The 11,713-nt window shown below is 43.4% G+C and overlaps 1 protein-coding gene across 1 annotated transcript; it reads left to right on the top strand.

Moving 5' to 3' along the window:
• Positions 1 to 6,834: 6,834 nt before the first annotated feature.
• Positions 6,835 to 11,313, top strand: ETV2 (ETS variant transcription factor 2). Its single transcript, XM_066609261.1, has 6 exons — positions 6,835 to 6,910; positions 7,401 to 7,556; positions 8,827 to 9,258; positions 9,933 to 10,049; positions 10,632 to 10,753; positions 10,850 to 11,313. The coding sequence occupies exons 1-6, from the start codon at positions 6,835 to 6,837 to the stop codon at positions 11,066 to 11,068; spliced, it is 1,122 nt and encodes a 373-aa protein (XP_066465358.1). The 3' UTR covers positions 11,069 to 11,313.
• Positions 11,314 to 11,713: the final 400 nt, after the last annotated feature.

Genomic DNA, 11,713 nt, shown 5'->3' with positions numbered 1-11,713 from the left:
CCCTGGAAGCAGCGGTTTTTCACAATAGTTGGCCCATGGTGCGGCTGGTGGTGCGACGCGGGTTCAGGGTGGCGCGGCGATGACAGACGGAGGCAGAGGCGGCATCTTCTTACAAAAAAAAAAAATCTTCACTTAATATTAAGCTAATGAAGTCTCGCTCCGCAGGTTCGCATATTCTTAATATTACGCAATGAACCGTAAATACGCCGCAAATTTGTGCGTGTAAAAATACAGCATAAATCCTGTGATTCTGCGCGGAAATACGCACGTTTCTGGCGAATTTCCTGCTTTTCCATACATAACATTTATTTTAATGGGCTATTTGCGTGCTAGATAGGACGCGCTGCGTTTTTTTGCCAGGTGTCTATGGGGCCTCCTAATGTTAAAAACGCATCGCGGCAAAAACGCAATTTACTGCGAAATCGCGATTTTGCGCGATGCGATTTAAACATTAACAGGTCCCATAGTCACCTGGAAAAAAAATGCTCCGAATTTCGCAGTGAAAAAGAACTGTAGTGGGTAGTCACCCTTAAAGTGACAGTACTCCTATTTTTACTGGGCATCTCTCGTCATCCGGATGCATCCTCTGTAACTCCTCCTGGCAGCAGCAAGGCACATGACTCTAACCTGACTTTCAGCATCATTTGCCTCTTATCTGCAGCATAGATGCTACATACATCACTATCAGTGCGGCCGTAGACCCCGACCACAAACGCCCCGTAGGAGCAGCGTCTCTGACGTCCCATAAATCCAGAGATCGTCTCGCATCATCATCATCATCAACCATCAGTCTCTCTCCCGCGTCGATTCTGTATACGCTTTAGGCCGTGTGCCTCACTGCGCCATTTCACATCCTTCATCCTGAGGACATCATAGACATTTCACAGACTATATTACACTCTATGCATGACACGTACATAACGGCATTAACCCCTGCACGGCCTTGCTCAAACTTACTGGCACCATATTAACCCTTTGCGCTAACACAGTCCGGTGAGTCCATCCCTCACGCTCGCTGATATCCTATTTCGCCGCTCTTTCTCGCTCTCGTCGTCCATTGACGACACTGATCCCACCCTATGATCTCCGTTGTCCGCTGTTCGCCATGAACGCGTGATGTGCGGTCGCCAACTGGCAGTAAAAAACGGATTCGCGTATCAATTGGAGAATCTCTACCGTTAATTCCTCGCCTTGTAGGACTGTTTGGACACTAGAGAAAGAGATGAGGAACTGAAGTGCCTAGTGCGCCAATTCACCGCCAGCCGAATAGTCGGACTGCAATCATTTAGAGTGCAAGCTTCGCTGGCGAGAGACAATGATTTAATATGTTCCTTTATCTGCAGCAGCAGCCGGGGAGGAGATAAAATAAATCAGTCCTCAGAGATAAGGGCAGCCGCTCTGCTGACGCGGGGCGATCCCAGAATCACACCGAGAACATGAAAGGGACAGTCAGTGATACAGACACCAGAACTACAACTCCCAGCATGCGCTGACAGCCACATGGGTAGACAACGGAGCAGAGAACATGGATGATGGGGAATCACAACTCGGAATGTTATGTATCGAAGAAAAAGACCACCAGGTCCATGTAGACGTCACATGACAGCGGCGAGGGGTATAACAGTCCGGTGTATATAATATAACCCCCCCTCCACCATATACAGCACTATATCTCATCAGCTGGCGTAACCATAACGGTCACAGATCTGCGGAGTTTTCCGATTGTTGGGGTGACATCACACCAAGTGCAGAAGAACCCCGCGGCCAGATGTTCGCTGTCGGAATAATGACGGCAAACAGCGGGATTGTGTTTTCCAGCCTGTTTCCTCACTTTTGCCGCAGACTTCTATTTATATATATATATAAAAACAACTCAAATCAAAAAATGTGTGTAAAAGGCGCATGAAAACCTAAAAAAAGCCACAAAAACTTGTATGAGGGAAGCTTTAGAAATGAGCTCCATGACGCCTGCGGTGATAAATAAGGACCGTGGCATGAGTGGGTGCAGAATAGCAGAAGGTGTTTTCATTCCCCCATAACAAGTGGAACAGATCCGCTTCGACCTCGGCGCTGTGTTTTCAAGTGTAGGGCTTCTTTTTCTCTGCTGGATAACTCTGAGGACTTGCTTTGGATCCTCTGACTTGGCTCTGCATTTCGCCTGCCCGGCCCAGAGGGGGCGACTGTGTGGTGCTGCGGGGGCATTTCTCATTGGACTAAATGAGCACCGTAATCGTTCAGGTGTAAAAGAAAGAAAAAACAATGGCGCACATGTAGTATAGAGCGCACATCAATTTTCAAGGGGATCTGGTTGGGTGCGGCCGTCACATTGATTATTATGTATAACAGATACGGGTGTGCATTATAGCAGGAACCATGTCGGCTCACAGAGAGTGGAAGCTTCCATCCGGTACACGGAGGTGCCACCAGATGAGACAAATATATATACTGTATATGCAGTATATCTATTCCAGTATCTATCTATCTATCTCCTATCTCATATCTATCTATCTCATATCTATCTATCTATCTATCTATCTCATATCTATCTATCTATCTATCTATCTATCTCCTATCTATCTATCTATCTATCTCCTATCTATCTATCTATCTATCTATCTATCTATCTATCTATCTATCTATCTCCTATCTATCTATCTATCTATCTATCTCATATCTATCTATCTATCTATCTATCTATCTATCTCCTATCTATCTCATATCTATCTATCTCATATCTATCTATCTATCTATCTATCTCCTATCTATCTATCTATCTCCTATCTATCTATCTATCTATCTCCTATCTATCTATCTATCTATCTCCTATCTATCTATCTATCTATCTCCTATCTATCTAATATCTGTCTTTTAGAGATGAGCGAGCGTACTCGGATAAGCACTACTCGCTCGAGTAATTGGCTTTATCCGAGTATCGCTGTGCTCGTCCCTGAAGATTCGGGTGCCGGCACGGAGCGGGGAGCTGCAGGGGAGAGCGGGGAGGAACGGAGGTAAGATCTTTCTCTCCCTCTCTCCCGCCCGCTCTCCCCTGCTCCCCGCTGCGACTCACCTGTCAGCCGCAGCGGCACCCGAATCTTTAGACCCGAGTACAGCGATACTCGGATAAAGCACATTACTCGAGCGAGTAGTGCTTATCCGAGTACGCTCGCTCATCTCTACTGTCTTTCTATCTATCTAATATCTATCTATCTATCTCCTATCTATCTATCTCCTATCTATCATATCTATCTATCTATCTATCTATCTATCTATCTATCCCATATCTATCTATCTATCTATCTATCTATCTATCTATCTATCTATCTCGTATCTATCTATCCATCCATCTAATATCTATCTATCTATCTCATATCTATCTATCTATCTATCACATATCTATCTATCTAATATCTATCTATCTAATATCTATCTATCTCATATCTATCTATCTCATATTCATCTGTCTATCTATCTATCTAATATCTATCTATCTATCAATCTAATATCTATCTTTCTATCTATCTATCTCATATTCATCTGTCTATCTATCTAATATCTATCTATCTATCTATCAATCTAATATCTATCTTTCTATCTATCTATCTCATATCTATCTATCGCATATCTATCTAATATCTATCTATCATCTATCTATCATCTATCTATCTATCTAATATCTATCTATCTCCTATCTATCTATCTAATATCTATCTATCTCATCTGTCTATCTATCTATCTAATATCTATCTATCTCATATCTATCTATCTATCTATCTATCATCTATCTTTCTATCTATCTATCTAATATCCATCTATCTCATATCTATCTATCTAATATCTATCTATCTCATATCTATCTATCTATCTAATATCTATCTATCTCATATCTATCTATCTATCTATCTAATATCTATCTATCTCATATCTATCTATCTATCTAATATCTATCTTTCTATCTATCTCATATCTATCTATCTATCTAATATCTTTCTATCTATCTAATATCTATCTATCTCATATCTATCTATCTCATATCTATCTATCTAGATATTATCTATCTTTCTATCTATCTCATATCTATCTATCTCGTATCTACCTATCTAATATCTATCTCATATCTATCTATCTATCTCATATCTATCTATCTATCTATTTAATATCTATCTTTCTATCCATGTCATATATATCTATATATCTATCTAATATCTTTCTATCTATCTAATATCTATCTAGATATTATCTATCTTTCTATCTATCCCATATCTATCTATCTAATATCTATCTTTCTATCTATCTCATATCTATCTATCACATATCTATCTATCTTTCTATATATCTCATATCTATCTATCTAATATTTATCTATCTCGTATCTACCTATCTAATATCTATCTATCTCATATCTATCTATCTAATATCTATCTATCTCATATCTATCTTTCTATCTATCTCATATCTATCTATATATCTATCTAATATCTATCTGATATCTTTCTATCTATCTAATATCTATCTATCTCGTATCTATCTATCTCATATCTATCTATCTAATATCTATCTTTCTATCTATCTCATATCTATCTATCTATCTAATATCCAGCTATCTAATATTTATCTATCTCGTATCTACCTATCTAATATCTATCTATCTCATATCTATCTATCTAATATCTATCTATCTCATATCTATCTATCTAATATCTATCTTTCTATCTATCTAATATCTATCTATCTCATATCTATCTATCTCATATCTATCTATCTAGATATTATCTATCACATATCTATCTATCTATCTAATATCTATCTATCACATATCTATCTATCTATCTATCTATCTATCTATCTATCTATCTATCTATCTATCTATCTATCTATCTATCTATCCACCTATCTCAGGTATATCTGGATTATTATATAGGATCTTCCTCCCTGCCTTATAATAGTCGGCTTCTCCAGAATATATTGTGTCACTTTGGCCCCTGCAGGATATTTATAGTTCAGCATTAATTCTCTCAGTAATGACTCCTGGACATCATTTGTCAGCCCCCCCCCCCCCATCTCCCTGGTGTCAGGCTGCCATATGACCCCACTGATAAGACCCCCTCCCCAGGAGTCTGGAGTTGTGATTTGTGACATCACGGAAATTCTCCCCCCTTAAAAGTTTGGAGACGAAAGGAACGTCACATCCCCAGCCACCAATCAGAGAGGGTCTGCCTGTATATAGGGGGCTGCAGGGAGGGAAAGTTGAATGTCCTGGGACACTGCTATAGAGAAGCACCAAGCAGCAGCTACAGACTGAGGTGAGGGACGCCACACTTACCCCAACTTCTACCTGCAACCACACTGACCCTAACTTCTACCTGCAGCCCACACTGACCCCAACTTCTTCCTGCAACCACACTGCCCCCAACTTCTACCTGCAGCCCACACTGACCCCAACTTCTTCCTGCAGCCCACACTAACCCCAACTTTTTCCTGCAGCCCACACTGACCCCAACTTCTACCTGCAACCACACTGACCTCAACTTCTACCTGCAGCCCACACTGACCCCAACTTCTACCTGCAGCCCACACTGACCCCAACTTCTACCTGCAGCCCACACTGACCCCAACTTCTACCTGCAACCACACTGACCCCAACTTCTACCTGCAGCCCACACTGACCCCAACTTCTACCTGCAGCCCACACTGACCCCAACTTCTACCTGCAACCACACTGACCCCAACTTCTACCTGCAAGCACACTGACCCCAACTTCTACCTGCAACCACACTGCACCCCAACTTCTACCTGCAACCACACTGCACCCCAACTTTTAACTGCAACCACACTGACCCCAACTTCTACCTGCAACCACACTGACCTCAGCTTCTACCTGCAGCCCACACTGACCCCAACTACTACCTGCAACCACACTGACCTCAGCTTCTACCTGCAGCCCACACTGACCCCAACTTCTACCTGCAGCCCACACTGACCTCAGCTTCTACCTGCAGCCCACACTGACCCCAACTTCTACCTGCAGCCCACACTGACCCCAACTTCTACCTGCAGCCCACACTGACCCCAACTTCTACCTGCAACCACACTGACCCCAACTTCTACCTGCAGCCCACACTGACCCCAACTTCTACCTGCAGCCCACACTGACCCCAACTTCTACCTGCAACAACACTGACCCCAACTTCTACCTGCAACCACACTGCACCCCAACTTCTACCTGCAACCACAATGACCTCAACTTCTACCTGCAACCACACTGCACCCCAACTACTACCTGCAACCACACTGACCTCAGCTTCTACCTGCAGCCCACACTGACCCCAACTTCTACCTGCAACCACACTGACCCCAACCTCTACCTGCAGCCCACACTGACCCCAACTTCTACCTGCAGCCCATATTTACCCCAACTTCTACTGCACCCTAGATTTCTCTATAGATCTGATCTATTCTCTTCTAATCTTATATTCAGCACCCCAACTTTCACACAGTTCCCTTATAGTATCAATTGTACAGCTAGCCCCCATATTTCAACCTATATAATTCACAGGCACCCTGAACCCCAAATTTCCTATTTGTGCACCCTTAACTCCTCGCCACATCTCCTTAATGTATACACTTAGGAACCCTCATTGACTGCAACTCCCAAATTCTTCTTCAGCAGCCTGACACCCTATATTGTATCCCTGGGGGTTTCTGACTTGTTGCTGCAGTCATTTGCATTAGCTATATGTCACCCCTAATTCATCACCAGCACCCTGATATACAGACACACTTCTTCCGTGTCAGATCTGACATCTGCAGTCATGTCTTCTCTTCTCTCTATCCCAGATGGCATCCAGCAGCTTTTACTGTCCTGAGATGACCCCCCAGGAGGTCCCCAATGTGGACGCCACAGCTTCCATAGGTAAGAGGCCACTCTGTGTGATAAAGGGTTAAATCCAGTTACAGCTGATATCCTATGGTGTATTTACATGGAGAGTTTCATGCTTTTGATTGCAAGATGGACAGAACTTGCAAGGAAATCGCTCACATTGCGACATACGCGATTTTCGCGTGCGTGAAAACTGCATGTCGTTTCAATAGGAACATTTAAAATCGCATCGCATGAAACTCAGATGTCCGTGCGCGGGCGATGCCAGTGGGATACGATTTTTAACTTGCCCATAGCAAATAATGGGCGGGTTTTCTGTGGAATCGCAGATCAATAGGACATGCTGAAGTTTTGGGTTTTGAATGCAACATTCATGTTTGTAAACAATTTGTTACAATGTTGCAGCCACAAAGTCTGAATTGTAACATTGTAGCCAGGCTATAGACCTGCAGGGGATGCCAGCTGTGATTGGCCCTGTGGGCTTTACACACAAAATTAAGTAGTACCCCCATTTTTCTTCTAGATTTTAGATATGAAGATGCAGCGCTCCTCCCGGAACTCGAACTGGATACAGGAAAGAATCTGTACCCCAATCCAGCTGTGTGCCCGGACAGCACCCCTCTCTCCTGCGGTACCTACACAGAGGAGCCCCTGTGTTATTGGGGACCCTACAGCCAAGGTAGGCAGAAGGTGTTTAACCCCTTACTGACAAGGCCTTTTTTTGGCCACAAGGACTATGTGATTTTTTTGGAGGGGATTTTTATCTCCACTTTGCAGAAGCCATACCTTTTTCCTTTCCCGTCTACACCGTCATATGTGGGCTTGTTTTCTGCGTGGCGAGCTGTAGTTTTTACTGATACCATTCTTTGGTACATATAATGTATTGTATAACTTTTGTTAATTTTTTCTGGAGGGTGAGGAGAAAAAAACACCAATTCTGCTATTTATTTCTTCTTTCCAGCGTTAGTGACGTGAGACATTTTTTGAGTGGGTTGGTACAATTATGACGATACCAAAATTCTATATATATTTTTTTAGGATTTTCCACTTTTTCACAATAAAAAACATAATTAAATAAACATATTTTTCTTTTGCATCGCTGCATTCAAAGTCCCATCACATTTTTATTTTTCCAAGGACGGCGCTCTGTGAGGGCTTTTTTGACCACTTTTAATTGCGTTTTGGGGCTTAGTTTTTTTTTTGCTTTTTTTCTTAACAGCATAAGAATAAAAGCATAAAAAATGTGTTCAGTTTATTGCAATAAACAAAGAGGGGAAAGTGTTGCTAAACTTTTTTTTTACTATTTTTTTAAGTTTTTCGTACATGTTTTATGTCCCTGTAGGTACTGATAATACATTGGCAGCAGGCCGATGCTGTTCCAGAGGTCGGCACCCTTTCTCTGTGAACCATTTACATGTCACAAGCAACATTTATTACTGAATGTAAGGGGTTAACAGCAGGGATTAGTGTTCTCACCATTCCCCACTGTTGCAGTACGAAGTCGGCTGTTAGTCACAGTTTCTGAGCCGGTGCCATCCATATGACATAAGTTTATGTCCAATTCTGGGAACCCTTTTCCAGCCAGGTGGGAAGGGGTTAATAACAATGTCATTATAAAACAGCAGCCAGAACTACAAATCCCAGCATCCGCTTTCATTCAGACCCCATGAGCAGTGATGGTAGTATAAGTCCCATCATTCAGTACTGTGCTCAGCCTATGCTAAGAATGGTTGTCCCATTGCAGCTGGAGGCCCACCGTTGTTAGCCCATGATCTGATGAGGCATGCTGGTACTTGTGGTTCTACTGTGGCTTCCACACTGCAGGTTTCAGTTATATCTAGTTGACATGCTGCTCTTATAAAGGTCAGATATATTAATTGAAGCAAAAATGATACACTGCCCCTTTAAATTGAGCAGAATTGGCTAAACATAATTTTGCTTCCTCCTAGGATTGGAGTCCGCAAGCCGGGAGGAATATCTGCAGTCATTCCAAAATTTACACCCTGCGGTGACCGAGGAACTACAGCATCACCCTACCCACCACAGCAATGACTCCTTTTACCCCACCCAGGAGCAGGTGCAGCATCGCCCAGCCCATCACAGCAATGACTCCTTATACCCCACCCACGAGGAGCTTCACTCCACCCACCACAGTGACAACTCCTTATACCACACCCAGGAGGAGCTGACCTTCACCATGTCAGATACGTACTCCACATCTGCTGGTTCAGTGGGAGATCAAAGCTTCTCCTGGGCATCTCAAGACTGGCACAGCTGGGATGATGCCACCTGGATGAACTGCAACCTAGATCTGAGAACACAGACCAGCTTACAGATGAATGTCACTGCTGACCAAATGGTGCAGAGAGCGCCCCTCACAGGTAAGATGGTCTAATAACCAAGAGTGCCTCTTGCCAGTCACCTGCGACTACATTTCATTACAGACAGTTTGTTTGAACTCTTCATAAGATCTCTGCTTGCTGTTACACACAAAAGTTTCCAGTGTGAAATTTGTGCGCTGTGAGACGCACAAGACTCGCTCAGAGATAGAACCCATTGTCTTCAGTAGGTCTATTTACACGGGCATCTTTCCTTTTGCAGCCCGACCTTCTGTGAGATGGCATTATTAAAAAACCACAGCGTAGCCGCATTGCACCCGCATGTGCGTAAGTTTCATGCGAGTGCGATGCGACTTTAAAAAATTCCTAGTGAACATCGCATTTATCTGCAAGTGAGATTGCTCCCATAGGAAATAATGGGTGATTCAGAATCACCCAAAAATAGGACAAGCTGCGACACCGAAACATCACCATTTAAAAGGGTTCCTTTCATGTGTGATTCCTGTGCTTCTCACAAGGCCCATGAATCACACATAAATACACCCCAGCAGTGCCAGTCTGCTTCTTGTCCTGATTGTCCGTTACAATGTATCAGCGCAGGTAACGAGTATCAGAGGATTTGTGAATCCAGAGTGACGAAACATCAGAACAAACAGCGCCGGCGCAAAGCGATTTCATCAGTCAGTGACTTCATGTAACACGCTGTCATCTTCCAGGTTTCCACTACAACCAACCCGGTTTCCATCAGACGTCCGACGTCTCAAGACTCGATAAAGAAGGCTGCTACCACGCTCACGGTCAGAAGGGCGTAAAGGACAAGTCCCCGACATCAGGTGAGCCTTCCCACAGTCTGCAGCTCCATGACGCGGTATTCGCACGGGCGAGAAAGTCGGAATGATATCACACTTGTAAACCAGGGATTTTCTCCTGCGAGTGTGATTTTTTTTTTTTCAGGTTCCCATAGGGCAGAATGGGCGATTCTTACAAAGAATCACCCAAATATTGGGCGATTTTGCCTTCTACGTGGATGTATCTAAGCCTCTTGTGTGTGATAGTGCCTGATAGGTGGATGTATCCAAGTCTATAATGTATCATATAGTCTCCAGAGCCACTGTAGCTAATCCTTTCATATGATACTTTTTGCTAATAGATTGTATCTAAGCCTATAATGTATCATACAGTTTGCTGAAACCACTGTATCTAATCCTACTGTATGCTAAGTTGATGTATCTAAGCCTATTATGTGTGATAGTGCCTGATAAGTGGATGTATCTAAGCTTAAAATCTATTGCATGGTCTGCTGGGTCACTGTATCTAAACCCATTGTATCATACTCAATGCTAAGTGGATGTATCTCAGCTGATTGTGTGTGATACAGCCCATTGACAACATATATTCTTCTTGTTCCCTTTAAGGTGGTTCTGGTCCAATCCAACTCTGGCAGTTCCTCCTGGAATTACTACAAGATTCCTCTTGTCAGAAACTAATCAGCTGGACAGGCAATGGCTGGGAGTTTAAACTTTCTGACCCCAATGAGGTAGGTTCATCCTCCTGTATGTCTCACCCTCCATCTTCGCTTTGGCTATTCCTCTGGGCCATTGGTTGACCTCTTCCTTCATGGTCGTTGTTGCAGGTGGCTCGTCGATGGGGGAGACGTAAGAACAAGCCCAGGATGAACTACGAGAAGCTGAGCCGTGGGTTGCGCTATTACTACCACAAGAACATCATCCACAAGACCGGCGGCCAACGTTACGTCTACAAGTTCGTGTGCAACCTCCAGGATCTTCTGAACAAACCCTCACAAGGACAGCAAGAACCCAAGAGCCACAGTCAGAAGCAGAAGAACCTGTGAAGAGCCAAGATGGCTCCACGCCAAAGACTGAGGACTCCATACAGGTCTTGTGTCTTGGACTGATCTTGAGACTCTACCTCAATCTACAGCCAAGCTGCGTAAGACCACCCTAGTACAAGCACTGAGGAATACTGTAGACACTGGTCGCAATGGGGTGATGGGTCAATCACGGGGCGCTATAAAGGACTAAATGTTGGATTATGGAAGGTGGCGCTCTAACAATCGCTGATACGTGAGCGTGACTGAAGGGTGGGGTTACAAGTTTGGGGGCTAATCTTGGCCAAAACTTTTTCTCCTTCCCTATGTAGAGCAAAAATAGTGCGCTACTGAGATAGCCAGAAGCATCTATGATGGTAAATATGTGTATAATAAAAGACAACCGTATTAGAGAGGTGATACCTTTATTGGCTAACCAGAAAATGGATACAAGCATTCGAGGATACAAGGCCCTTCATCAGGCTTGGGTAAGCAGAAAAAGATGTAAACAAGCCTTCAAGGCCTCTTTAACAGGCTAGTAATACGCCTTGTAGCCTCGAAAGCGTGCAGATATCATTTTTCTGGGTACAAGCCTGATGAAGGGTCCTTGTAGTCTTGCATATCCAATTCTTCTGGTTACACCAGCCCGATGAAGGGTCCTTGTAGCCT

This window comes from Eleutherodactylus coqui, chromosome 6 (assembly GCF_035609145.1).
Source record: "Eleutherodactylus coqui strain aEleCoq1 chromosome 6, aEleCoq1.hap1, whole genome shotgun sequence".
Classification (NCBI taxonomy): domain Eukaryota; kingdom Metazoa; phylum Chordata; class Amphibia; order Anura; family Eleutherodactylidae; genus Eleutherodactylus; species Eleutherodactylus coqui.
This window is presented reverse-complemented; position numbering and strand designations above follow the sequence as displayed.

What these genes read in the sequence shown, in the direction of transcription:
- ETV2 (XM_066609261.1), top strand. Translation starts at nt 6,835, where the DNA reads ATGGCATCCAGCAGCTTTTACTGTCCTGAGATGACCCCCCAGGAGGTC. An exon ending in TTGGGGACCCTACAGCCAAG is followed by an intron (nt 7,557 to 8,826) that starts GTAGGCAGAAGG and finishes GCTTCCTCCTAG; the next exon opens with GATTGGAGTCCGCAAGCCGG. An exon ending in GGACAAGTCCCCGACATCAG is followed by an intron (nt 10,050 to 10,631) that starts GTGAGCCTTCCC and finishes GTTCCCTTTAAG; the next exon opens with GTGGTTCTGGTCCAATCCAA.